Source organism: Strix aluco, chromosome 26 (assembly GCF_031877795.1).
Source record: "Strix aluco isolate bStrAlu1 chromosome 26, bStrAlu1.hap1, whole genome shotgun sequence".
Lineage (NCBI taxonomy): Eukaryota > Metazoa > Chordata > Aves > Strigiformes > Strigidae > Strix > Strix aluco.
This window is the reverse complement of record NC_133956.1, coordinates 931,958-959,728: the sequence shown is the minus strand read 5'-3', so window position 1 is coordinate 959,728 and position 27,771 is coordinate 931,958. Positions and strand designations below refer to the sequence as shown.

The 27,771-nt window shown below is 50.7% G+C and overlaps 1 protein-coding gene across 1 annotated transcript in view; it reads right to left on the bottom strand.

The window, feature by feature from the left end:
- Positions 1 to 27,771, bottom strand: part of GRIK3 (glutamate ionotropic receptor kainate type subunit 3) — a 121,932-nt gene that overhangs the window by 37,616 nt on the left and 56,545 nt on the right. The window contains exons 2-8 of the mRNA XM_074850831.1: positions 19,317 to 19,493; positions 17,705 to 17,962; positions 16,194 to 16,375; positions 11,952 to 12,005; positions 7,102 to 7,275; positions 4,620 to 4,763; positions 1,284 to 1,391 (exon numbers count right to left, since the gene is read on the bottom strand). Of these exons, the coding sequence (XP_074706932.1) occupies positions 1,284 to 1,391; positions 4,620 to 4,763; positions 7,102 to 7,275; positions 11,952 to 12,005; positions 16,194 to 16,375; positions 17,705 to 17,962; positions 19,317 to 19,493 (1,097 nt within the window). The remainder of the gene's footprint in view (positions 1 to 1,283; positions 1,392 to 4,619; positions 4,764 to 7,101; positions 7,276 to 11,951; positions 12,006 to 16,193; positions 16,376 to 17,704; positions 17,963 to 19,316; positions 19,494 to 27,771) is intronic.

Here is a 27,771-nt window from a genome sequence, read left to right as displayed (position 1 = left end):
GGGAGCTTCACCCCGCAGGATCCGTCCCCTCCAAACGGGGAGGGCTTGGTCAGAGTGCTGCCTCCGGGGGCTGCCTACCTGCACGGGGTGATTAATTCCCCAGCCTTAACTGGAAAAGGCATCTGTGCATGTTGGGCCGCTCGCTGCCCGGTTAATTGAAAACTCCCTCTCCCTGCGCCCGGCCGGCCTCTCCCGCGGCTGCGTGACCTGTCTCCGTGCCCAGAGGTGACGGGACTCGGCCCTCGCTGCCAGGAGGCACCTGTGCGTGTCGAAAAGCAGACTCTGCTCTAGAAAGGGATTTGCTGCCCAGGCGCCAACTTTCTGCTGTAAATCTACGAGACACCTTTGGAAGAGCGGGGACTCGGAATTCCTTCCAGAGGGGTCAGGCTCCGGGAGCCCTCGGCAGCCTCGCGTGCTGGGTTGGGAGCCCAGCCCCTGGGCACCACTCACTGCTCCCTGGTGTCCCGAATGAACTGATCTCACCTTGAAACTGTGGTCTAGGAGCTTTAATGCTTTGCGTGTTGCCTTTTTTTTTTTTTTTTTTAAGTAATTGAATAAAGGGAAATGAAATCCCCATGAACACCTGAGAGTCAGTTTGCCCATCAGCATCGCACTTCTGCGCCCAGAGGAGGTTTCCACTCATTAGGAGGAGCTGAGGCTGCAGCTTTTGTGCCGCGTCGCTTCTGGGTGGCCGGGCAGACGCGGGCAGCAGAGGAGACCCAGCCAGCCAGCCAGGCAAAACTGCACTTCACTTCTTTTCTTACCATCCCTTAGATAACACCGGGCAGAAATAAATGAAAATACAGACTGCATCCTCCTGCAGAATGTAGGCTGTAATAAGCTGGTGCCATTTCCAAGCCTTAGGTAATTTTCATTGGGGGAAATCACACTGAGATGATGCTTTCAAGAGCTGTTGCCTCCTCAGGGAAAAAATTATTTTGTAAGCCGGCCCAGCAACAGGGGCGTGGGACGGGCTTTATTCTTTCCACCTTTGGCCTGGGCAAGGAGAGGTTAATGGCTGCTCAGAAAGTTTCTTTTGCTTCTACTATCCCAGGAAAGTGCCACAAGCACTTCTGCAGCTAGTAACTGTAATCCCACGTCGCTTCGGGGCTAGTGAGTCATGGCTGAGGCATGGAAAAGGATCTGAGAAATCCCACAAAATAAATATCCTTTTATATAAAAACCAGAAAACCTGGAAACAATACAACCACCAACCATTATCTCTGTTGCCCAAGTATTGGAGTTAGACTAAGCCGTATGCAGATAAGACAAACCCTGCCTACCTTTTCAAGGCCATCTTCTTTGAGGCTGATGATATCCAAATCAAAATCTGTCCGTAAACCACTAGTTTTATTAAAGACAATTCGTCCCGTTAATCCTTCCCATTGGGCCTGTGGAAGAGAGAAGAAGTAGCAGGGGTGTTACTTGGTATCATAAATAATCTTTTGCCCTCCACTGTATGTTCTTTTAATTAGTCCTTATACTGGTTCTTTCTCCCTAAAGAGCATGATTAATTAATAATCATCTCCGTCACTGTTCAGACTGCAGACGGAGCTGGAGATTTTAACTCTCTTGCAGTCTTTGCTACAATTTTTGTTCACACCTTTTGTGTTCGCCAGCTGTTGCAGGACGTGATGACTCAGTAGAAAACTGCTTGCATTTATCACGGTATCCTTGTGTGCCGCGTTTATCCTTGTGTTACTGATAAATGCCGGGCTGCAGGGAGCCTGGATTTGGGACAACTCCAGTCAAGTTCATAAATAAACCTTTTTTGTGTGAACCTGCTGATGCTTCCAAGGTGTGTGGAAGCTAAAATGTCCTGAACACTTCCCTCCCTCCTCTCAGATGGAAAGTGGAGCAGCAGAGCCCAAGAACTTGTCCATGTTAGCAGGCTCCGCTGTTTTGAAACAGGCATGGGAATGGCTGGGCCCCGGCGTAGGTTCTGGGCAGTGTAAGCACGGGGCAGGTGGGGCTGGGCAAGCCCCGTTCCTGGAGATTTCCAGTGCTTGACTGGACGAGGCCCTGCAGAGCCTGGTCTGACTTGGGACTAGTCCTGCTCTGAGGAGGAGCTTGGGGTAACGATGGCTATATTCGGTTCAACCAAAATTATTCTACGATTCTGTTTCTTCTCCACTGCACACTTCGCAGCACCACCAGAATGACTCTCTCTGATTTAGGAGGTGAGAACCCCACACAGCAGGCGCTGGCTGTGTCAGCAGGGCAGGTGCTCGGGGACAGCGTGGGGTGCGGTGCCAGCTCTGCCCAGGGACAGCGCGAGGACGTGCTGTCACGCCCGGCCCAGGGAGGACGCTCCGTGGCAGTGCCAGGCTGCTGACGTGGTTTATGCTTTGCAATCGTGTCTCAGCAGTGGAGAGCTTGGACTCAGGCTCCTTCCCCTCAGCAGTTCTGTGCACGCTCCTCACTGATGAATGTTTCCTTTATGGGTGGGGGAGCCTGAAATACCCCAGTGTGATGAAGGTGGCACAATGCGTTGTCAGGGGGAAGGACTGGCGTATTTCCCAGTAAATACGCTCCTGTGGCTCTTCCTCATTAATTCCCGAGGAGTGAGGTCAGCCTCCTCCCAGCCTCGCCACCCTTGAGTTTTGGGGAAAGCTGTGCTGAGTTTGCTCATTTTGGCGTGCAGGGGATTTGCCTGTGGGATGCGCAGCCTGCGGAGCCCCCAGGGAGCCGGGGAGAACACGCAGTGTTGAATGTACCCAACTGGAGCAAACACAGCTGGGTGCTGAGCCCTGCACTGACGGGCGGCACAGCTCCGGCACCGAGCTGGGGGTGCGCAGCATCGCCACAGCCCCCGACGGGCTCGGAGCCCACTGTGGTCGGCCCTGTCTCTGCCAGCAAACTCTAAGTGCCAGCTTGGAGCATCCCCTCACCTCCTGCCCCCCCACATCACATGGGGTGAGGGCGGCCTCCCTGGGGCTGGCAGAGCCACCGTCCTGGCCCCTTTGCCCCTGGGCAAGTTGGAAGGAGCCGGGCTTCCCCCCGGGAGTGACAGGTCTGCAGCGGGCCGGTTCGACGGGGACCACGGCCAGTGTGTGCCCGAAGAGTGAGCAGTGCTGGTGTCCGCGGAGAGCCCAGGGCCGAGGGAGCGGGGGGCTGCGGCGGGGCAGCCCTCTGCGCGCTGCTTTGTCTTTACAGGGTTCAGAGAGAGCAATTACTGTGTGTTCTGATTGCAACGGGGAGGAAGCTTATCCCTGCAACGAGCTGACATGGTGCCAGAAGGGGAAACAACAGGCAGGCACTGGAGTGTAAGGCTCAGGGTAATTTGCAAAAGGAGCCAACCAAACAAATTATTTACACTCTCTTTCGGCAGCCAGCTGGAGCGGCTTTCTGTGAAGGGAACAAAACATGAAAAAGGGGAGAGAGAGGAGAGGGAACATCTTCGGTGCCTATTAAGAAAAAAGTTCCTTCTCTCTCTGCAATGGGAATCATTCTTCCCTTCTTCTCCCTTACGCCCGGGCGCTCCGTGCAGCTGAGGCGGCAGCTGGGGTGGGTGCTCCCACTGCGCTCCCGTGCCGGTGCCCAGGGCCTGCTGGGGTCTGGAGGTGATACTGCAGCACAAACATAGTAACGATTAACAGGGTACTTCTGCTCTTCTGTTTAAAAACTTTAGGGGATTTTATACCCAGCCTTTCAAACGTGGCCCAATCACATATCCAGTGCTGCAGCCGGTTTCATGACTTGCCATGTGAAGAGCCACAGGCGTAGAAGTTTAAAAAGGCCTTAGGGTGGATAAGGGGGTTTTATCGCAAAGATGTATCTGGTAGGGTTTGCAGTATCTCCCTGCAGCTCTGCCTTCATTTTTTCCTTATGTGAGAGCTCCTTTCTGCAGACAGAGCAAAACCCGGGGTGTGAGTGCAGGCGTGCGTGCTCGGGGGCTCTTTGGGAGGGCTGGCCACCTCTCGCTGCAGCTTCCCTCTGCTGCATGCCCTTGGTGAGCTCACTGCTCATAAACACCCCTGCTTTGAGGCTGCTTGCGTGCTTAAGCCAGATGCAAACAAACAATTACGTGGGCTGAACACAGAGAAATCATAATGACTGGAAACAGAGAAGGAACGAAGCTGCCTCCTTGCTCCTCGGGCTCCCTACTTGGTAAATCTGCCGCTCTGCCAAAGCCGTGCCATCAGCACACAGGCCGAGACGCTCGGTGCTGCCAGCTTTGCCGCTGGGATTTAGCGACACTGAAGCCCTTTGTGGACCCCGAGCAAATGTTCCTGTAAAAGGCAAATGGCTATTGCTCTGCTAAGAAACAGCCTCAGGAGAGAGTGGTCCAGCTGCTCTTGACGCAAGAAGAGGCCAGGGCAGGTCTCGGTGACAGCATGGGAGATTTCAGCTTGTTTGGGATGTTTTGGCATGGCTGCATAGATGTTATTTTGAAGGCAAAGACAGGATTTTTCCTTTCTGGGTGCACTCGGCAGCCTGGTGTGTATCTGTGCTCCCATCCAGTTGTACCTGCCCAGGCGGGGGATATTTTATAGCCCTATACCTGCCAAGCCTCTCTGCCTGTGTCTCTGTACCTCCGCGCCGAGCAGCTGCGCTGCTTCTGCTGGGGAAGTTTTGCATTAGCAGGAAGCAATTACGGTTGCAAATCATGCTTTTACCTCTTTTATAAAATTCATGAAGCGGCCGCCGAACCTCCAGGCTTTGTGCCGATGGCACTGCAGGGAGTTCACGGTCATCTGAGGGGCGCGCTGGTAGCAGACAGAGACCACGTGCACCGCGTCGTACAAGAGGGCAGCGTCTGTCTAAAGTAAAGGGGAACAGCATTTGTGTCGCTAGCAGTTCCAGAGCAGGGAAGCATTCAGACAGCAGTGGGGGATCCCTAACGTGTTGCAGGAGAAGCTGCAAGAACCCCCTCAGTCACCCCCTGCCCAACACCCGGCAGACCCGAGGGCTTCTCTGTCCTGGTCCACTGCCGGCCATCCCCGCTCCCGGGGGTCTGACCCTGCGAACCGCTCCGAGGCAGGGCTGGGCTCTCGGGACATTCAGGGGCATCTCAAGGGATTGCCAGAAACGCATTTGCTTTCACACCAGACTTGTATAAACCTCTAAGCTGACCTCTCATGCAAAACACGTCTGCAAAACACGTAGCTCTGCACATGACAAAGCCTCCCGAGTGCATTTATCTGTTACGTGGCTTTTTAGACTAAAAGGTCCTAGTTCTGTCTTAAAATCAGAGATTGTGAAAACGTCATTTGTCTGTGCGCATCCATTCTGGTTATTTCTAGTGCATTTACTGCTGTATTGTCAAACAAGGAAGCTGGCTATTCCTAAATGTAGAAGATAGTAACAGAATTTTCTTATTTAGTCTGTTTTGTCTGAGTGTAAAAAAAAACCTATATGAGAACATATTATCCACACTATTTTATACATGGGGAAATAAGAAACAGAGAAGTTAAATGGCTTGTACGTGGGCATGGAATTTTCCAAAATGACCCAAACTGTCACTGAAATCAGGACTTCACAAATTTGTAACATCTTCCTGCATTTCAGTGATTTGAACTAGGGAGAACCTTTTTTTTTTTTTTTTTCCTTCCATATACTGTGATGGCTTTAGATTCAATTTGAGATGCCCCATCTCACCTCCAAACACTGATCAAGAGAATTGGATTTATTTTTCACTCTGATATGGTAAGACCTTCTAGTGAAAATACATTATTTGCTGGCTTCACAAAGCTACAAAACAGATGTGAGTGTAGCAGCAGCGTAACAAAACACAATAAAACAAAATAATACAGCAAACAACTGGGCAAATACCTAACAGGACGTGGCTGTGGAGAAAATCCTCCAACATTGGCAGCCATCCCCGTGACCTTCCCTTCCCGCACTCCCGACCATGAAGAGCAGCGCCCGACCTGCATCCCATGGGCTTGTGTTTACAGCAGCAGGGACGGGGTTTGTACGTTTGGGGTAGGGGGGAGGGGGTACAAGAATATGTCCAAGTGATCTCACGGTGAATTCCGTACTGTAATGCCCAGCTGAGATCAGGGCCCTGCTGGGTTAGACACAAATAAAGGGCAGGATCCCCTCTGAAGAAGCAGAGAGGGAATGGGAGGGGAGCTGGTGGCGGCGGGGGGAACCCAGCACCATTGCAGCCAACACGATGCTCAGCTGTGGGCAACACTGCAGGAAAGCAGCGGCTAAAGGAGAATGGTGGGGCTCTCCTCTAAGGGAAAAAAGAACAGGAGGGATACGAGGAGCCATTTCAAGGTGAAAGTCTGAGAGGCTTTGCCACTTGTGGGCTTGGTTCTGGCAGATCTAAAGGGAGAGGGAAGGAGGGAGCCAGTCAGCAATTACGGGGGTCGGAGACAGCCTCGCAGGGAAGACAGATGGGCGAGCAGGTGCTGCACCTCCCGAGCAGTAACTCAGCGGAGCAGAGCTGCCATCAGACCCTAAAAGGAGTCATCAAAGCTGCAGCAAAGCCCGTCTCTGGGCATAGCTTTGGCTCCTTCTCCCTGCATCAATCTCGGCGAATGGCCTGGCCCAGGCCAGCCGCGTGCCGTGCTCTGGGAGCGGGGCTGGGTGCTCGGCCGCTCCGGGGGCCTGGGCGGGGGGTGCTGGCAGCTGGAGCCCCGCGAGCCCCTGAGGGAGAGGCCCTGGCTCCCTGGCTCGGCCCCCAGGGCTGGGCGGAGGGACCTGCAAGGCAACAGTCCTGCCCTGAGCTGAAAGAGGATTTGTGGGGGGCACCCAAAGAGAGAGGATGCCCTTTCCTGGGTGCTCCCAGTGCTGGGCCCCTTCTGGAACTGAAAGCTTTGAATTTTGCTGGGCCTGAGGGCGGCTTTTTACCGGCAGGAAGGGAGGCGAGGAGCACAAATTGGCAAATCTGTTGGCAGCTGGGCCTGCAAAAGGAGAGCGTTAACCCAGCAGTGGGCTGCAGGGGATTCACCAGCCGAACTCACTGCATTTGAGGGACAGTTATTAGAGAAAGCAAGTAACTACCTTAGGGAAGATACCTGGGATGAGTTGTTGCTAGTACAAGAACCGATAAAAATAACATTTAGGCCTTAATGAATGTTCCTGCCTTCCCCACCACTCCGGTCTCCTTCCCAGACTTCACCCGTGCTTTGTTTAAACTTCTCATACCATCATCACGCCGTCGAGCAGTCCCAGCTCCGCCTTGGGCGCTGACTGCAGCCGCTCCATGGACCACTTCTCGATGATGGAGGAGACGTGCGGGTTCTCCACGTTGAGGATCCGGAAGCCGGTCAGGTTCACTCCAGAGTAGCGGTATGGTTCTAGGTCTAATGCATAAAGATCCTTAAAAGAGAGAAACCAGTTTAAACATTTTGTTTAGCTTTATTTTGTTTGTCTTTTCTGCATCAGTTCATGTTTGTGTTTGAAGTGAGAAGGCGGAGCCCGCAGGAGGTGGGAGGAGGGATGATGCCCTCCTGAGTTTGGTGGATTGTGCTGTCTGTTGCCATCAGTCGCTGCCTGCTGAGACTCGTAGGTGTTAGTGGAATTCGGGTGTCATATGTGCAGGTTCACCCACGCACAGCAGAGGGAAACTCCTGCCAAAGAACTCACTCACTGCATAAAAGAGTCAAGTGAACTGGGGGGAGAAAACCAAAATCCCTGTCTGTAACCATGAAAAAAGTGGTTTTCGACCAAGGGGGAGGGTACAAGGCAGAGATCCTGTATCTGAAGCTCCTGGGCCTTTCCCCGGAGGGTTTGCTGTGAGTGCTGAAGCGCACAGGGCGCTGCAGATGACAGAGTAACTCTGGATGCAGAATGCCAATTTGCAGGCGGCTATCAAAGAGGAACTAAGACGCGTTTCTTGACATTACGACCAGCCTACACAGTCTGCAAATGAATGAGAGTGCCCTTTATATGATTTAAAAACCCCACAGCCAGGCAGTCCTCAGCTCTGCTGGCAGCCAGCCCATGAGCATCACTTGGCAGGCAGCGGGAGAGGGGCATTTGGAGGCCTCTGCGAGTGCACTTCTTTAATGCATCTCTTGGCTCCGCTGCACGTCTAAATATTAACTTCAGTTCAGGGATGAACTTCAGCGTGCAGTAACTAGTCTGAGTAGTTTGGGGTTAGACAGCACGGCAAGAGCATACTGCAGCTGATCTGCTCAGCAAAAACTCAGGGCAGCTGGCCCGAAGAGCGTTGTGAACGAATGTGGTGGAGAACGGCACTCAGGATGGGGCTTTGTTAATGAGAATCATTTCTTGGATGGGACATAATCAATCAGAGTTTATCCTGAACAATTTCTGCAAGTGTTCAATGGTAGTAAAAATGTGGGGAAGTGGAAAGGCACCGCCACTGTCTTCTGTGATAGAGGGTGGGGGACAAATACGGGAACAATGTTCATCGCTCTCACAAGGGATCATAAAAGAGTTTAAATACAGCATGAGGTTACGTGGCTGTTGCTGTGTTGTGTAACGTGGCTGCGCTGGCAGGGCACAGCCGTGCTGTGGGTTCACCCAGACACGGCGTCCGTCAGCAGTGAGCTCTGTTCTGCCCACGGGGGAGCTGGAAAAGCACCGGTCCTAAAACATACTGCCCTAAGCAAAGCATAACACAACCAGCCCTTGCCAGCAACTGAGACTTCATTCTCAGGGGGAGTGCAAGGAATTCTTACAGCTGTTTTGCTTTAATAAGCTTTGGGGGTTTGATCTTTTCCTTAAGTGCTGGCCTCTGACTCTGCACCCCCAAGGCATACTGCTGATGGATGCCATGTTTTAATCTGCAGGTGCAGCCAGGGACCGAGTCATTAATCACACCCACAACAGAGTTCAGGGTCTCTGTTGTTTGGGGTTTTTTTCCCTGAAAAATTGCAAGTACAAACCTCCAGGTTTTGTTAAAGGGCGTTGTGAAAACCAGGCCATGATGTTGACTTTTAAATGACTTACAGTAACTAAGGGCAAAGACAGTTGTTTAACCTCAGACAGATGCTCATTTCATCTGGATGTGAGGGTGCAGCAGTCCCGTGCCTGACCCACGGCAAGAGATTTATTTTTTCAGGATTCATAACTCTTTGCCAGACATTTCAGTTTGTATTCTGGCAATTGCTGAGGGGAAGTAATTTTCGGTTGCAAAAGCAGATCATTTCCCCCTCAGAATGTGGCTGTATCTGACAAACGTTGTGATCCACGGAGCTCCAGCCCTCGCGGTGTCCCTCGCCCAGCTGTCAGCCGCCAGCCCTGGGCACCTTTCAGATCCTGCCGGTGTCGTGGGTGCCCTCCCATGCTGCTGCTCTCCACTGACCCTCCATTTCAGCAAGTTCCTATAGAAGCCAACCTCCCATCAGGTCCCTTCTTGGTTCCAGTTTGAATCTCAGCTGCAACCTCATATATCATCTCCTGGAATTAGAGGATAATTAAGGATACAAGCTGAGTGTTAGAACATGGAGAGGTGTGGGGGGAATTGCTGTATCAGTTTCTTCTGGATTTTCTGCTCCTGCACAGCCACAAATTGAAACATCTGGTTCTATTTTCCACCTCATCTACACTCCCTTCCACTCATTATTTTCTGTACTGCAGATTAATTCTCCCCTCCATCCTACTACCTTTAGAAAGTTTTACTCTCGGTGTTTCTGTAGAGCTCTTCCCCTTTCTTACACACTCTCCCACCTCCCCAGTTAAAATCCCCAGCTTTGGTTCATCAGTCGGAGGCAGCGATGCTGAGGTCTGAGCCACACCGGATCTAGCATCTGCAGTAGGAAGCTGCAGTAGCAGGCGTCCAGGAGGGGCATCCTCCATCTGCTGTCGTGCAAAGCAACTCGCGGATATCGTGCCAAGGATCCCTGTCTGGGCACGGGTTTGCTGGGGCAGCGCTCGCTGGGAGGAGCGGCCGTGGCCGTAGTGGGCCGTGGCACGTACAGCACTGTTTGAGTAATAACCTCTGGTGTATTCAGTCACGGGTGCCCCCGTGTCATGTCATGAGCCCCAGGGGCAGGAGTTTAACGAGTACCTGATTGTCAGTGCCAGTGGAAAATGGACTGGTTTGGTTTAGTGCTGCATCGGGAGAAGGTGGGCTGGGTGTGGAATTCTTGTTTATATTGACTCAAAGCATGGGAAGAGATTCCTGCTCTGCCTGTCTGTAATGCTGTAAGCAGCAGAATCATAGAATCATTTAGGTTGGCAAAGACCTTTAAGATCATCGAGTCCAACCGTTAAGCCAGCACGGCCAAGCCCACCACTAAACCATGTCCCCAAGTGCCACATCTACACGTCCTTTAAATACCCCCAGGGATGGTCACTCAACCCCTTCCCTGGGCAGCCTCTTCCAGTGCTTTGACAACCCTTTCGGTGAAGAAATTTTTCCCAATATCCAGTCTGAACCTCCCCTGGCGCATCTCAAGGCCGTTTCCTCTTGTCCTATCGCTTGTTACTTGGGAGACCGACCCCCACCTCGCTCCAACCTCCTTTCAGGGAGTTGTAGAGAGTGATGAGGTCTCCCCTCAGCCTCCTCTTCTCCAGGCTAAACACCCCCAGAAGTGGCAGCAGGCAGTGGGGAAACTTCTGTATTTGCAAGGACTCATTTTTACAAGCTGCTGAGAAATTCCTAGAAGTGTTGAGTTTAAGGGGGGTGTCACTGCTGGGGCCTTCGCAAGATTTAAAAGCCGTGCGTTAGACAAAGGCTCGGAAGAGTTCCTCTTCTTCCTCGGGTAGAAAAGGCTGATGGGGCTCTTCATGCTGAAGTCAGTGAACTGTAGTCTTGCTGCCTAGCAAAATGTTGAAGCATTTCATGCCAAGTGTTGATACACTGTGCTCAGTATTGACTAGGGACCTTTTAGAAACATTCAGTATAACATAATAGACTAATTCATTAGCACCCCATGGGTCTAGTACTGTAGAAGCTGAAGCACATGCATTGCAAGCTAGGAAAACATTGCCTTAAGGAATGACAGATTAAAATATCTTTCCCATGATATAACTGTTATTTCAGGAAAGTGGCATTAATTGTGATTGCTTATCTATTAATTTATTATAATTCTTCTTTTCCCACCTCCAGGCTGTACCTACACATGAAATGTACTCTAGGCTCAGCTGGGGCTGATTAATAGGAGGTTATCTGGGAAATGCGTAAAGCTGCCTGGAATAGATAATGGCAGCAGGGGTAATTAAAATGTCTTTTGCATTTGAAAAATAAATTTTGCAGTTTTTAAGGGTTAGTTTAGTCTGTTTCTTTCCTAAAGGAAAAAAGATAAATTGGATTTTCAAAATCACACAGAATTCCACAGTATACTAGACAATAGCATCCTAAAGGGAAACAAGAGTGGCATGCCAAAAAACCCAAACCAAACCCAAAATGCCTCCTGGAGTCAGAGAAGAACTGGCCCGTGTTTAATGAGAGTGGAGTTAATTTCAAGCTGGGTTCTTCTCATGCAAAATAAACCTGCAGTACTGAACTATCGACCACAGCAGGGCTGCTCCTGGCTCCTAAGGGAGACCTAGACAAACACACAGAAACACATTCCCAGTTCTGACTGCAGCATGGTCCCATCAAATCCTGTCTGTGGGACTACAGCCTCGCAAATTCACACATATGCTCATCTTTCAGCATGTGGGTAGCTGCACTGAAATCAGAATGACTGGGAGGGGAAATAAAACCAGAACTTACATCTGTGCAAAGCTGGAGCAGCTCCAAAGGAGTGAGCCAGTCCAAAAGCAGCGAAAGAAAAGGCTGACGTCTCTCAGAATGAGCACCCGGGCAGTGCTGCAGTTGCAGAGATGTTACAGCCAAATCACTGCGGTCTGATTCTAACCTGAAGCTAAGTCTAGCCCTGCTCTCGCCTTCTGTTAGGGTTCCAGACTTCCCTTTCCCTTGCCTTTCCCACCCCACCGCTTCAGCGTCCTGCGGCTGTGCACTGCACGCCCGGGATGGGACGCCCAGCCCGCCCTCCTGCCGCTGAGAGCACCTCCTCGCCCTCCCTCCCGGCCCCGCAGCGAGGGGAGAGGGTGTCTGCGCAGATCAGATACGTTACCAGAGTGGTGAAGATGAAGTGGTAGTATTCTGTCATCATTCCCATTGCCATGGCCTTGAGGAGAGTAGGGAAAGGAGGTTAGTAAGAGTGGGTACAAGAATATAATAACAACAGTCGTGCAACATAAACCCCTAAAGAGCTGACTAGGAAGTGCGGCAGGAGGCAGACCCAGGAACACAGAGGCTGGATTTTGGATCAGTCCCGTGAAGCAGTTAAGCACCTGCTTAGCCAGCGAGAGGCATGTGCTTAAGTGCTGAGCTGAACTGTGGTCCTCGAACCTTTCTGGAATGGTGGCAAAGCCTCAGTGCCCAGCTCCTGCGGAGGCCGGTGGCGTTTCTGGGTGTTGCTGTGCCGCAGAGAGCCGGGACACCGACTGCGGCACAGCGCCGTGCTCAAGGCTCACGCCTGGGGCAAAATATTCCAGGGATGCAGGCTTGCTTCTGCCACACAACTGGGAGAAAGGCAGTTGCCTTTCCTTCTCAGATACCAAACAACGAGCAACCTGCCATAAACCCATGCAGAATGACTGTAAAGCAGCCTGTTCTTATGGTTACAAGTCCATGTACTGGCTAAGAAGCTACTTAAAAGGCTTTTTATTAATCATATGTGTATTCCTGGTGCTCTGCATTCCCTCCCCTTCAGTGTCTGTTTGTATAACGTGTACCTGTAGCTCTCCTCTGCGAGTCCCTCCTTCCTGCGTGCAAAAGCCAGATTCTAACGTCGTGCCTGGTTTAGAAATGGGTCAGTGAAGGCAGAGGCCCAGGGCTGGGGAGCGGGGACATCTCCCGTCCCTCAGCCCTTGGAGATCATGGTCCGGACCCGAGGGCTCTTGGCGAGCCCAGGCTGTAGGTGTGCCAGCCCCGACACGGAGGACGGTTCGTGCAGATTGCTGGGATTTGCACAACTGAGCAGTGGAGAGAACATGCTGTCCTGGGAGGTCTGTCAGAGGGTGACCGTGAGCTGAAGGCACCTCGGCTGGGTGAGCCTGCCCAGGCCCCACACAGCGCTTCTGCCTGTGAGAAGAGTCACCTTGAAATTAGTGGCTGGCTAAAGGAAAGAGATAGCTGTGGGTTTGACTGCGGTGCTGACTCTGTGAGCACGGTTTCTGGAGAAAACACATGCAAGAGCACTTTAAAATCTCCACCGATGGGAAAGCGATTTCAAGTCCCCCCAGGAAACGTTTGCTTCTCTTGGTTTTTGCTAAAATTACTAGGGCAGAATTTAGCTCCGAGGAAGGAAGTGACAGGTTGAAAAGAAGTGAGATGTCAAAAAAACAAGGGAAAAGGAAAGGATCTAGATTACCAGCCTAGATATTGTAACTCTAGAGTGTGATTTTACCCCACGTTTCCTGGCCTGGAAATACCTTTGGAAGGCCGGCAGCTGTCTCTGCGCCGTCTGTCCCCCTCGCTGCCTGGGGGGTGGATCTGCGGGGCTGCTCGCAGCCCTCTCCCGACCTGCACACGCGGGTGCAAAGAGCTGGAGCAGGGAGCGACACCTCGGTGTGTGAAGCATCAGTTAGATGATGTGAAACCAACTGGGAGTAAATCACGAGACTCCAGTTCAGATTCTACAGCTGGATCATTTCGATGGTGGATGAAGAGTCCACACCTGCTGTAAGAAGCGAGCTCCAGCTTCCCAGTGCTGGCAGCCTGTGTGCAGGGTACATCTGGGTTGGTGGGGAAATGAATAAGTGATGAACCTGGTGGATAAGCTACAGGCAATCGCCATGATGAGGATGGGAGCTCCATTAAAGTCAAGACAGGCACATCTGTGCACTGCAGAGTGCAGCAACTGTTCAGAGACAGCTGCCAAGGAGAACAGGGAAGCTGGGAAGCCAGAGAACAGATGTAAAGCATTAACAAGTGACCAAAAATGAGTAAGGCCAGAGATGCTGGGGTAGGATGGGGAGGCCTCACGAGCAGGCCTAGCTCTCTGATAGGTTTGTACAAGGATTTGTTTGTCCAGGAGGGTAAAATAATGAATGGTTTGATGTCTCAGTCACTCCGAGGAACCCAGACTGGAGCAGTGTGTGGCAATGTCATCTGTACATCTTTGTGCCAGCTCTTGCATTTTATTCATGGATTACTAAGACATGGGGTTTTTTATACTAGTCCAGTTTAAAAATACTGCCCAGATTATCAGTGAAGTGCCTTGCCACTCATGTGCTGTGGGAGCACGTTACCTCAGGTAACTTGGGAGCAAGATCTGGACTGTCATGATGGTGTGTGTTTGGTCAGAGCTACCTCAGTGAATGTCGCCTGGGGTTGGTCAGACCGTTCTATGTTACCTAAAGATGCGCAGTTAAAATCAGTACCAAGCGGTGGAAATTTTAGCACAAGTCTTGAGAGACCCTTTGTGCCATCCATCGGCACGGCACCGGGGTGGGCAGCGCAGCCGAGAGGCTCCAGGGATGGTGCCTGGCTGGAGCAAACACCGGAGGCCAGGCGTCTGCAAAGCTGACTGGTGCAGTTACCAAACGTTACAAAAGGCAAATAATCGCAGTGATACATGAACATTCGTGTTCCTGGGACAAACAGAAGGCCAGGCCATTCTTCCCTGACTGTTTTTGCAGTCCAGTTTTTTTTCTGTGTGTTGTTCTTCTAACACCACAAAGCCAAAGCAGAATCCCCTCTCCCAGGAGGCGGTTTTGGCTTTACCCAGCTCCTACTTCTGGTGAATGTGCAAAGCAGAGCGGGAGGAGGGCGTGTGGAGGAGGGTCGGGAAGCCTGGTTTTCTATCCCCTCCTATTGAAAAGAAGAAAGCTGTTTCACAAGTGAAGGTGGAACCTCTAGATGTGCATTTCTTGATACAGGTAGAAAAGTTAGGAAAAAAGGAGATTTCTGGGCTTCCTAATTCTTCAGCAAACGCGAGTGCCAACAGTGGGAGAGACAGGAGGGTCACGGCGCGCACCGCACCGAGACACCGGAGCGTAGAGGTGTGCACGGGCCCATCAGGGTGTGGTTGGGGTTGTGCATCTGCCCAAACTCTGAAAACATTGAACAGTTTTTTCCTGAGTAAAAATACAGTATGTAATATTGCTAAGCTGAAGTCTATGGCTTTGGGTCTTGAAAAAAACCAACAGACACACAAAACCAGCCAGAAGGACTTAGAGAGACTTCTTTTCCCCTAGTCCCCCCTCTCCTCCATCTTCCTCACTCTGCACTCACAGTGACGAGCAGAGCAGATGGCACAATAAACTATAATAAACTGCATAATAAGTGAACAGCACCAAACACAGCCAGCATGTTAAAATAATAGGCAGAAGACAATGAGTCCCTTATATTGCTTTCTTTAATAATCCCTCCCAGGCTTTCTGATTTCTCTGAGCGCTTCCCTTCATTTTGCATCAAGCAGGCTGCAAGAGAAGTCTCCTTCCATGTGCTTGCTTTCTCAGCCCTTCAGGGGATTTATTTAATCTCTGTGGTAGTGTCTTGCTGGGCTGATACGAGCAACACTTCCACCGGCCGGTTTTTAGCATTCTTTGTGAGAGTGTTTTCCTCTGCCTCATATTGACCCTGAAATCTAAAGGCGCTTGGATGAGGAGGACTGGGGTGAGCAGCAAACCTCCTGCTAGTGGAGGAACTCGGGGAGAAAGGGGAGAGACCAAAGGAATGGAAAATCACTGACACCTGGCTTAAAGTCCAAGAATTGCACACGGTGGCCGTGAAGGGGCCGAGGATGCCGTCGCTCCCCGGCTGGCCCAGGCCTGGCCACCGCAGCAGACGCGGGGCTGCGAGAGCCGCTGGGGCAGAGCTGCCCAGGGCGAGGCGGCTGGTACCCTGCCCCTCTGCACAGACCTGGGGGCACGGCGCAGCACAGAAGGCGAGGAGATATTTAGAATGGCAAGGACGAAGGGCCCGGCCAGGGCTAAGGTGGGAGCTGCGGCCCAGAGCACGGTGCTGCTGCCTGATGCCCGGGCGGAGAGCGGGGATGGAGGGACGCGGGGCGACCGCCTGCTCCCTGCTCTCAGCGCCACGCTCCGCACCGCCGTGCTCCGCACCGTCTCCTCCCGTAACAGTTGTTCATTCTAACCGACAGTCGCTTTTTGATACCTCCAGTTTTTCAGTGGAACCTGCGTTTTCTGTAGAAGTCCAGTAGTGTCCTTGCAGAATGGACACGCGGTAGCTTTTAGCCGTGGCTTGTGGGCAGAGGGAGAGCTGCAGGCCCGCAGCCCGGCCGTGGGGCTCTCCCTGCAGCTCGGCCACCCCCCTCGGGGGCTGCACCCCCTCGCCCCCCACTCACCTGCTTGAGGATCTGAGCCGCCATCAAGTGGCTGCAGTCGAAGATGATGCGGAATTCCCTGCCCCGCTTCATCTCCTTCAGCAGCGGCCGGGCGTCGTCGGTGTCCAGCGGGAGCTGGCGGATTTTCAGCCGGATATTGTACCTTGATGGGGCCATGATGAGCTCCTGCAGCCGGATCAGGCCTTCAGGCATTGCACAAAGACAAACCCACAGTGTTACAGGAGTCTGCCTTGGCCCTGCAGCTGCGTGTCACAGCAAGTTATTTCTTCCTATATTATTTTATAAAATGCAATCAGGGCTTTCCTCCCTCCCTCAAATGGCCATTGCTAAAGGCGTATCAAAGCCAAGGTGTCATTTATCAACCATTAAACCCCCAGATATTTCCAGAGCAGAGCTGGCTTTTCCTGGTGTTTCCCTGCTGCCCCCGCACCCAGCTGTGGTAGAGCTGGGGTCCCTGCACTAGGTAGGAGGAGGATAATGGCAGATTGGTCCGAACTTTTGACATCTCTGTGATCACAACATATTTTCTTAAGCAAATGTGCCCTTGAGAAAGGGCAGAATGTGATAATCAGCTATACAACAAATTAAAATCTGCAGTATTTACCATGCGTAACAGCAAAAGAAAAAAATGAATATGCACTTAGATTTATGAATAGCGTAGTTCATAACGGTCACTTAATCACAACTTGTAACTTTCTTACTACGCTTAGAATTAATTTCTTTTTTATGCAGAAGGTACAAAGCCATGCTGGATGCAGCTGAGCAGGAATTATTGGTATCTAATGTTGCAAGAAGAAATTCAGCAGATGCCTATTGCAAGGAGAAAAAGAGAAGCATGTCCCTCTGCATAGTAGAAGAAATACATTAGAATATGCCACGAAGGGAACATACTGTGACCCACATTTGCCAAACAGGAATGTCAAACTGCGTTCTCATCAGCCCTCCCCTAAAGAAACCATTTGGTTTAGTGGAATTAGGTTGGACAGGCTATCCAATGTGTCTTTTGTTTGGGGGGGTTTTATCTATAGTGCTGTGCAGTGCTTTGTTTTGTTTAATCATCAACAGCTTGCTTTATGTGAAAAACTTTCTCAGCTATGTTTTATAGAAAACAAAACACTTTCTAGAAACGCTTTTGCTTTTAGCTGGGAAACTGCACCCTCAATGGCAGCCGCAGCCCAAGGTCTTTGCTTGTGTAGATGGGCACCGCGGTGCCAAATGCAGCCGAGCTGAGCCAGGTCACCCCAGCGGCCAATTAATCCTCCCCTTGACCCTTTGTCAGCTGGGGTGCTGCTGAGGGTTACCCACTTTCTAAGCGCTTTGTGAATGAAAAGCTTCAGAAAGGATCCCAGGGCCTTCTACAACGCTCGCCTGAGTGCTTGGGAACCACTGTGCCCCCGTGCCCTGACTATTGTGTTTTGCTCCTATAGAGGGGTTCATTAGAAAAGTTCCTAAATGGGACCCACAACCAAAAATCTCCTGGATTCCTCCTTTAAAGCCCCTCCTTTACCTACCTGTACTGTCATCGTAAACCACAGTGGCTGACCTCCATTTCAAATACTGCACAAGGTCCAGAATGGCGTGGCTGAGGGAAGCGTAGTCGGGGTACAGGTTGACATAGAAAGTGTCCTTGTTATCCAAAGGGTGATGCTTCCACCGAAGCTGTATGTGGGGGACTTCCAGGGCGTTGCAGATGGACTGGACAGCATTGGTACAGGAGCCTTGGGAAGGTCCGAATATTGCTACGACCCCCAGAGCGAGCTGGTCACAGGCTGGAAAGGGAAGGGGACGAGGGGAAGGAGCAGTCAGTACCGGACGGGGCAGCCCTGGGGACACAGACAGCTCCCTCCTGACCTGGGCCGTGGAGCAGCCCGGGTCTGACTGACAAGCTCCTGGGCACTAACAGCAGCACAGGCAATAGGTAATTACAACAGTGACGAGGGGCAGAGGGTGGGGGGGGGCGGAATTCTGGCAGGTGAGTGTCTGGGCCAGTGGCACAAGGACGTGTCCAGAGGAGGGAATATGGCTACAGAAATGGCTGAGCCTCCAGAGTTGGGAAGGAAATACCCAAGATGATCAAAACCGCTCTGACAAATGTGTTTTTCCGCCAGTTTTAATAGAACTGTTTTCCTGCAAAGTAATGCTTTTCATAGCTTTGTTCAAACTTTCACTGAGAAATTAAAACACAACAGCTGCAGTTGGGGCTGCGTTTTTAGGAGGGAAAAAAAAGTAAAAGTTTTTCAGAGGAACAGGAACAGATTTTTTCTCAACTGCTTCTGCAGGTCCTTCCAAACAGAACGCTAATGCTTAGTGCTGTCAGCAGGGGCTTTGTGATGGGCACATTTCATGACAAGGTTTTAGGGAAGCAACTGCTCCCAGCCCCAGGGGCACGAACGTGGACAGGAGCTGGGGCAGAGGGTCCCCCCGACTCTCACGGGTCCCTGGCGCGGGTCCTGCGTGTTCCGCTCCCGTCCTGGCACTCGGCGCAGCCAGGCTGGGTGCTCCTGGCAGCCCGGCACAGAGGAGTGCCAGGCAGAGCTCCGAGGGAACCTCCACAACAAAACAGTCTTAAAAAGGGGCAGCCGGGGCCAGTGAGCTCACCTGTGAGCAGAAAACCCCCTTCTCTGGTGCTGCCCCTCCAGCTGCGAGCTCAGGCAGCAGGATTCATTTCTCCTGAGACAGAAGCCAACTCAAGCAGCCCTCAGGTCAGCAGCTCCACAGCCTTTGCTGTGTAGTCCCATCTCTGCCCTCCCCTTCAGTAATTCAAGTGGGCTGCTGTTATTTGATATTAAAAACTGACTGTTAGGAAGAGAACAGAATGTCTACGCTATGGATGTTACAACTGCCAGGGATACAGTAAAATAAACAAAGGCATGGCCTACAGACCTTTGCTCAGTATTAGAAGCAAACACTGAAAGGAGTTTTGTGAGGTTTGCAGAGGGAAAATAGAAGAGTTGTTCCCCTTATATTAAAATGCCTCTGGAAGGTCAGCTCCTGGAGGACTTCTCATCTCAGTCACTGACTAGTGCAGGACAAAATGAGCTGCTGGGTCTCAAGTGAAACCGTGCCTTTCTTTTGCTGAATAAAAACAAAGCTGCTAAGAAGTGTGCTGTGCTGTGCTCTTACCTTTCTTAGTTGCTTCAAAGCTGTCGTGGAAGTGTATCCTCTGAATGTCGTAGGTTAGTGTTGTGTTAGGCAACAAAGTTCTGTTTCTATTAATAATATTGGCAGAAAATCGGAAGGCTTGCTCCTCAGCACTCATAACCTGGGTATTGGGGCCATCTGCATACTCAAAGATTCCTCCTGCAAAACAAGAGAAAACCAGCATTAAGCCACATAAAGTTTGATTCATAGTCATATGTAGCAAGGATGAGAGAACCCTTGGACAGAGCTGTGACATTTGCAGGCTGAACAAGGCTTGCTCCAGGACATTTCCTGGACTGAGATAAAGACATTAAAACATTTGGCTTTTTTGTTATATGCTGGTCCATGAAAGTGTTCAGAATGCCAGCTTTGCAGGGCAATAGGGGACAAATTTAAAGTCTTGGAATATTTTTATGAAACAGATGAGTGGCTTCCCGTAAAACTTTAGGACCAGACCTTGGGAAGCGTGGACAGGGTTATTGCTCAGCTGCAGAGATGCTCTGGGCTTGTGCTCCGAGGGGTGTCTGCAGCAGGGAGCTGGCACTGCGCTTGCCCCGTGCCATGCCGGACCCCCCCCCTGCCTCGTCCACCCATCTCCAAGTCCTCACGCAGGAGGCAGGCAGTGCAGCACTGCTGCTTGCTATTTTTAGTGCCATTTTTAGTGCCCTTGTCATCTTTTATTGTTCTTCCTGTTTAGTTATCCAGGTTCTTGATTCAGACCAGCAGAGACTTCTGAATTTGCCTTCCCTACAGCTTATCTGCTCAATAATGCACATCGTGAATGCATGCTTTCCTGTGTTCAAAAGTTGTTAATGCCATTACACCTCCCCAGGGGCAACAAGCTCATGTCACGGTATCGCTGGGTTTCTTGGCTCCGTATCTGGGCGTCTTGTCCTCAGTTCCCCACTGACAGCCACTCTAATTGCAGTGACTCAGTGCAGGCGTAAATTATGTAATTGCATGTCCTTGTCGCTGAGATGTAGGCACCATCCTGTGCCCCTTACAGAGCCATGGAAAGACACATAAACCTTGCTCTATCTTATTAAAAAGTAAACCAAAATAATTAATGGATGAGTGAGATAAGCAAGTGCAATTGGTAACAGATGGTCTCTGGGTTCATTAGCAGAAGGAAAATCTTCCTCTTCAATTTAAGGTAGTCCTGAAATGTTTTGTTATAGACAACAGATGTCTACTCAGCCCTCCTAGCTTTCAAACAACTGCATGAATCCTCCTCCAGCAGCCAGAACACATTCTCTGTCGTTTTTGTGGCAATGTGGTGTTAGCCAAGAGTGCCAGTTTGGCAGGAGCTGTTGACAGCCCTGCCCTGTGTGCCCTCCCAGGAACCCAACCAAGGCCGTGGGCTGGGCGAACCGCAGTCGCAGTGCTTGGAGATTTCCCCAGCAAGGGGGCAAAGGGAGGCGCAGAAGGCCTCTGACTTTTCTGCTCCCCATAGTTGTGGCAAGTCACTTCCCTCCTCTTCCCCTGCAGACTTTGTGCATCTGTGCCCCCAGTTGTAAAGTGAGTGTGGTAATTAATTTACATTCATAAATGTCCAGAATCATTTGAGCTGTTCACTGCATGTCTCTGGTAGAAAAAAATATTATTGATCTCAGTACTAACTTCAGTAATAGGGGGAAGAGTAAAGAAAAAAGAGGCTGAATGCTCGTTCTGGAGACCCATTTCAGTCCTGTGCAATCTTCAGCAACTCACTTAGGACCAGGTTTTCAATCTGGAATGCCCAGCAGTGTAGGCAGGAGCCTAGCAAAATTGTCCAAGTACTTCATTCTCACTGGATCATGCCAAAACATTTGGTTATTGACCAGTGCAAGGAAAATCATTCATCCATATCAAAGCTTGCGCATGCTGGTAGCTCAGTCTAAGACTCTTAGGGCAGAGAAAGTTCATACACAATATTACAGCAGAAACAATAAACAAAACTAAAGTGAGTATGAGATTCATCCCTGTCTTTCCGTTCAAAGCTTTACTGTCCAGAACATTTTAGCAAGGGATTTTTTGTTTTCTAGCATCATCCTGAAGTGATAACTGGGTTCATGTTACATTGATTATCAACTACCTGACATCAGGCTTTGCCCTCGCCCAGAGCTCTCAGGGTTGCTTTGGAGCATGTCTTACTAGGATAGAATATAGGACTGGGTATGTGGATTATTGGTGTTTGATCCCAAATAAATTCATGTTCCAGACATCCAACTGGATGTAATAGGCTTTTTGACAGAAAAGAATTTTCTGTGCAGCCACCCAGTACCTTGAATCTAGTGCCAGGCAATGAGAAAGCAGACAGGCAGAAGTAATGTATTTCTGGTTATACTGCTGGGTGCTGAGTATGTTGGGGCAATGTGGTATCTGCTGCAGTTGCTAAGGTGTTGAAGAGCAGCCACCACATGCAACAGCCTGCTCCTTCCTCAGAAACTCGGGGGCCAGAGGGCGCCGGACGCAGCTCTGCAGTGCAGCCGGGCGTGCTGAGCACAGCCCCGTCCCACCGCTGCGGCTCCCCGCTCCCGGAGATCGCACGCTGCCGTCCCTCTTGGCTCGCACGCCTCTCCTTCAGAGATGTTCATTCGGATCATTATTTAAAGAGCCTAATAACCGGCTTGAAACAGCTGATTAATGCATAATCTTCATCATGATTACATAGCATAACTGGCATTAATTTGAAAAGCCAGCTAATTATGAAAATAATTGTTGCAGCTTTTCCATTTGAGCAAAATGGAGACTATCAGCTTGTGCTGTTGAGAGAATGAGGGATGTGACATCAGCTGGCTGATCGCCGGGCTGGGGGACCCCATGCGTCCCCTCCAACCCTCAACAGGAAAGCTGAAGCGATGCAAAGTTGGACAATCTGCTCCAAAGTGTCGGGACAAACTCGCTTGGGCAGCTCTCCCTGTGTCCCCAGAGAGTGATCGCATGGGGCTCTCGCGACAGTAACCTCACTGAGACTTTACTCTTATAAAAGTATAGAAAGTCAATGGGCTATAAAAAGGCACAACAAAACAGTTTCCACTTTTATATACTACCTATAAAAAAGTTTCATTTTTTTTTTCATCTGAGATAGTAAAACTAAAGGTCTTTCTCTAAACCATTTCTGCCTTTGCCCTATTTTTGAAGTTATTTCAAATGTCGTGGAGATTAATGGATGCTGCTCACTTGACCTGGTGCTAACGACCTTTTCCCAGGATTGCCTCTGTCTGTTCAGGTCCCAGTTCCCCTTCCTTCTTTCTTTACCTCCCGTAGCTTTGCAGACAGATAAAAGACGGCCGTGCTGAGGTCTGTCATGCTCTGTAACATTCTCCTGAGGTTCACGAGAGTATTTGCTGCCTAATCTCTCCAGGAAGGGCCTGTGCCATTTCCTGGACTGGTCAGTGCAGCCCACAGGCTCCCTACTGCGACGCCCTGTGTTGTTCAGGTTTATCAACTTCAGGTTGAGTTTATTTGCATATAAGTTCTTCCCTGAAAACCTTTTTTTACGCCATGTTTGTACGGCCTTCAGTGCAGTGGGGTCTGGGTCTGGGAGTCAGGAGCTTGTAGGAGCTGCCTCGGCACAAACAGTCGGTATCTTCTCAGGCAGGACAGGATCAAATGCTATCAACCGTTATCACTTACTTTTATGAGCTTTTGATGGAGCCATCCGTTATTACATCTGACTTCTTGGATTTTAAATATCAATCACCAAGCAGGTTAAATAATTATTCAGTTGTCTTTTACCTTTAAAGCAGGCTAATTGCTCTCCAGAGAATGTCAATCAGCATACAGGAAAACACGCTAATGAGAATCAACTTCACGTCTTATCATTTTATGTTATTTTATTTGATGACCACTGGCATTGCTGCTGAAGTGGGGAGTTTTAAAAATTCAAAATAAGAATCCAAAGCAAATGCCTGAAACTCTGCTTTAAATCTCGCCCAGAAGAGCGATAGTAGGGCAGGGCCATGGGAAGGAGGCTGACGCTGCACGTGAAGGGAGGTTTAGCTGCAAGACACGGAGGATCTCACTCTGAGTAGCAGAAAATTAGCCTCTCTGTTCGGGGTAGAATCTGGATCCCACAAAACACCCAAAATCCCACTAATGCCGAGCAGAACAGGCCCAAGTCTGTCTGTGTCAAGCAAAGACTGCTCCCATCCCCAGGTGGTGACATGGGAAGACCTGGGAATGGCCCCGGGAGGGAGACGGGGAGAAGCCTGGTCAGTGGGATGGGATGGGATGGGATGGGATGGGATGGGATGGGATGGGATGGGATGGGAATCCTTCTCCAGTGCTCTAGCTCATCCTGAGCAGCGGCTGCGCAGGCTGAGTGCAATCCAAGTTATTTTTAGCTTTGCGAAAGCTAAGTCAAGAAAGTCAAAGTATTTTAGGTTTTCACTTTCTCCCCTCTTCCCCTTTTTAACAAAACAAACAGCTTCATTCTCGGAAAGAAAATTCCAACAGCCCTCAGTGTGTGGTGTGATCTCTTATCTTTTACTCCTTATAAAATCACTGAGTTACTTAGCTTTGAAGAACAACTATTTCTGATAACACTTTTCTCTCCCCCGCTGACAGTGTTGTTAACACATTTAGACAGCTTTCTGACAGTCTCTTTCCATGTGACATCCTGGAAGAAATACTTGTTTTGAAATAGCTCTTACTGAGGATGGAGCCAGCCTGAGCTCCTGCCTCCGTCTCACAGACCTCTCATGCCCAGGGATCTGTATTTTATGTATTTTTTTCTCTGAGGTTACAAAATGTCTTTCTTGTTGAACAACATGGCTGGCTGTGACATGGCAATTTGTCCTCTTCTGATGGGCTCTGTTTTGGGGACAATATTAGCAAACGGGCTGATCAGGACCGATACACGTAATTCAGTGCCAGTTCCCCCAGGGTGCCACTGGGCAGGACCCAGAGCAGGAGGGTGAGAGAGCCCTTCCTCACAGACGTGCCTGCCCCGGGGAGGCTTTGAGAATTGATGCTTCTGCTTATCTGACCAGTCTGGTGGAGAATATTTCCCTGTCATGGTCCAGGTCCCTCCAGGGCTGGTGTTTATACCGATAAAGAGAAATGAGATAACACTGGTGGGAAGTAAAAGAAGGTTCTCAGGAGCACGAGGTTGTGCACTGGGAATGGAGCTAAAACTCCCAGAGACCTCCCGCCAGCGTGGGGCTGTTACAGTCTCTGGTGCAATAATACTGAATGCAGCGGAAGCAGCAAAATCCAGAAGGCAATAAATATTAAAAAAAAAAGGCAAAGCAATGACATATTTTTTCACAAGAAATCTCTCCTTGCACTTTCTCCCAAGAAGCTGCTACTATAAAACACTCCACAAGTAAATGCAGCTGGAGCTGGAGTTGGTCCCTCGCTCTGCCAGGCGTTGAGTGGGGCCCCGGGATCTGGTGCTGATGCCAACTGGTGTTCTCCAGGCAGAAACAAAAGCCTCCTGTAAATGGATGAGTGAGGAAGGCAGTGCTGGGGAGCGCTGGGGGCTGCCACCCTTCGGCACCTCTTCACTCGAGAGCCCTTTTTCCCACCCGGGAAGTCCGTGCAGCCGGAGAGGCGCGGTGGAGCCCCTGCCCTGATGCTCCATGGGCTCCCATCCGACGCCACAGGACCACGGACGGGCTCAGCGCAAAGGCACTGAACAGGACTTGCAAACTTACTGAAACAAACCTTCTGGGAAGGAGCTGAAAATAATTTCTTAGGCCTGTCAGTGAGTTTCTGATTTTGACAGAACAACGGCACGGCAGGATGGATCTGAGCTCCTGTCCCCTTAAACCGCTGCTGATCATGCATCAGCCCTGTCACTTCAGTGTGGCGCTGCTTAATGTGATGCAGCACAGCCACGTATCCAAAGCAATTTCAGGCTTCATAAACATGCATCACGCAAGAGAGCCCCTGTGCAGGAATCTGCTGCTGCTGCTGCTCACGGGCCCAAGCTGCCCCTGCCCGCAGAGGATGCTTTCTGGATGCTAATTGCTAAAAACCCAGGAGGAGGATCCGAGTCGGAACGCGGGAAGAGGATTAACCTCAGAGCCGGTGTGTCTGCATTGCTTACGCTCACACGCTGCCTGTATTCATCACCCATCTCTTTTCATAGGAATTAAAAAGGAATCGGGCCTGTTCCCGTGCAGACAAACGCCACTCCCCTGGCAGTTTCTCTGGCTCCAAGGTCCAGGGTATTTCCAGCTGTATTTGGGTATTTCCAGCTGTATTTTCTGAGGGCCCCAGGTTCACTCTTCCTCCATGGACTGATGAAGCCCATGATGTCCCTTCCCAGCTGGAAGCTTCCCCTGTGTCCACGTCACCCTACAGCACGATGGAGCCAAGGGGTCTCAGCGCAGCCCCTCTGTGGTCTGTCTGCCTGCTCGGGTAGCCTACCTGGGGGGCTGGGAATGCCCGGCTTATGCTGCCAGATTTGCTCCCTAACGCCCTTCGGAAGAGGCCAGACGTGCAGGGAAGACAACTCTCGCTCTGCTTTGCACCCCTGTGAGCTAACCAGCAGTGCCGCGCAGCCGCTGCTGGCAGAATTCAGCACCGGGCTGAATTTTAGAGGGGAACAGTCCAGCTCTGAGCTGCCTGCCTGCAGCCGGGCTCCCCTAGTGCTGCTCACCTCTTGGGGGGGGCCTGGGGACCCCACAGCAGCTGCTGGGAGGAGCTGATGGACTGAGCGACATTCCCAGGACCTCAGATTCCACTACATTTTGCAGCATAATGAAAGGCCACGTACTTGCTGAGTAATGCCAAGAAAATGAATTCAACCAGAAAATCAGATATGCAAAACGCGTGTGTCCCATAAGGAGGGATTTTCCCGCCTGCCAGGACGGAGCCCATCGCAGCAGGTTGATCCGTTCCCAGGAGACGGCGTCTCCCTCTTTTCTCACTTTGATATTGAATATGCAAAATCCTATTTAATTTGCACTGTATTAGGTACTTCATGTCACAGGGGGTGACATTCTTCTCCTATGTATAAGCTGTTTAACAGATGAGCAGTCAAGTGGCAAAGAAATACATTATTAATGCTTCTGGTTAAATTAACTGATTAAAAACACTGTAGCTAAAATGTACGTATCAGCACTTTACTCACACTAAATGAGAAATTAATAGAATATGGCGGCTTGTTTTTTAATGAAAAGTAGATAGGGGTGGTCTGGAAAGGGATGCCACCTCTAATGGAAATGACCCGTTTGCTCCACGGGCCACGCAGCTTTGGTTTGCTCAGCACACGCCTCCGCGTCCTCGTCAGCACGTCTGGGCACAGCTCAGCCCCGCGGCTGGGCCACGCTGGGCGCGCGCGGGCAGGGGCTGCAGCTCCGGGAAACAAACTCCTGGTTCCCAGCTCCTACTTGCTTGGCCTAATTGGCAATGTTTCCTCTGCCATTTCTTTGAACAAGCTGTTCTGGTGTTGCATGTTTTACATCTGAGAAAGAGCATTTACCACAGCAGCAGTGCGTAACCCTGACCGAGGGAGCGGATCAAAGCGCTAATCTGAGATCAAAGGCCTTTAGCAGTGCTACAGCAGAAATAAATTAAGTTAGCAACAGATTTCTTTATGATATTTACATTTTTAATTTGCATAATACATGATTAAAATGAAATGGGCATTTTTATTTTTTAAGCAGGCTCAATTAATTAAAAAAAAAAACCCAGCATCATAATCTTCTAGGAATGGATTCCCATCAAGATAAGGGCAATGAAAATGCCAAGAAATTTTTAATTTACCCAACACACAACTCACAGCATAATGCAGATCTCCACAAGTGACCAGTGTGTTGCAGCCTGAGAAAACCCCAAGGGGCAGAGCTGCCAGGAGGAGCCCAGTGACAACCAGTCCCACCACTTTCCCTTGGTGGTGGCTGGGAAAGGCTCGCACAGGCTCTGCAGTTTTACTTTAAGCAGGTTTATTTCTCTGCAAAAGGTAGATCTTGCAAGCTTTGGGCTACTCGCATTCGAATTGTTCTCACTATCAGATACCTCATCAAATTCGTGCCTGGCGAATCTGGCAGCCTTCTATGACAGGGTTACAGCACTGGTGGGTGCAGGTAGAGCAATGACGTCACCTACTGGGACAGGCGCTGTGTAACAGCTTTGCTGGGGACATGGACAGGGGGATTGAGGCCCCCTCAGCGAGTTCCCCACCGACACCGAGCTGTGTGGTGCGGGGACACGCTGAAGGGAGGGATGTGCCATCCTGAGGGACCTGGGCAGGCTGGAGAGGGGGGACGGGCAAACCTCATGGAGTTCAGCAAGGCCAAGGGCAAGGTCCTGCCCATGGGTCGGGGCAATCCCAGGCACAAATCCAGGCTGGGCGAGGAGGGGATGAGAGCAGCCCCGAGGAGAAGGACTTGGGGGTGTTGGTGGGTGGAAAACTGCCCGTGAACCAGCAACGTGCGCTGGCAGCCCAGAAAGCCACCCGTGTGCTGGGCTGCACCCAGAGCAGTGTGGGCAGCAGGGCGAG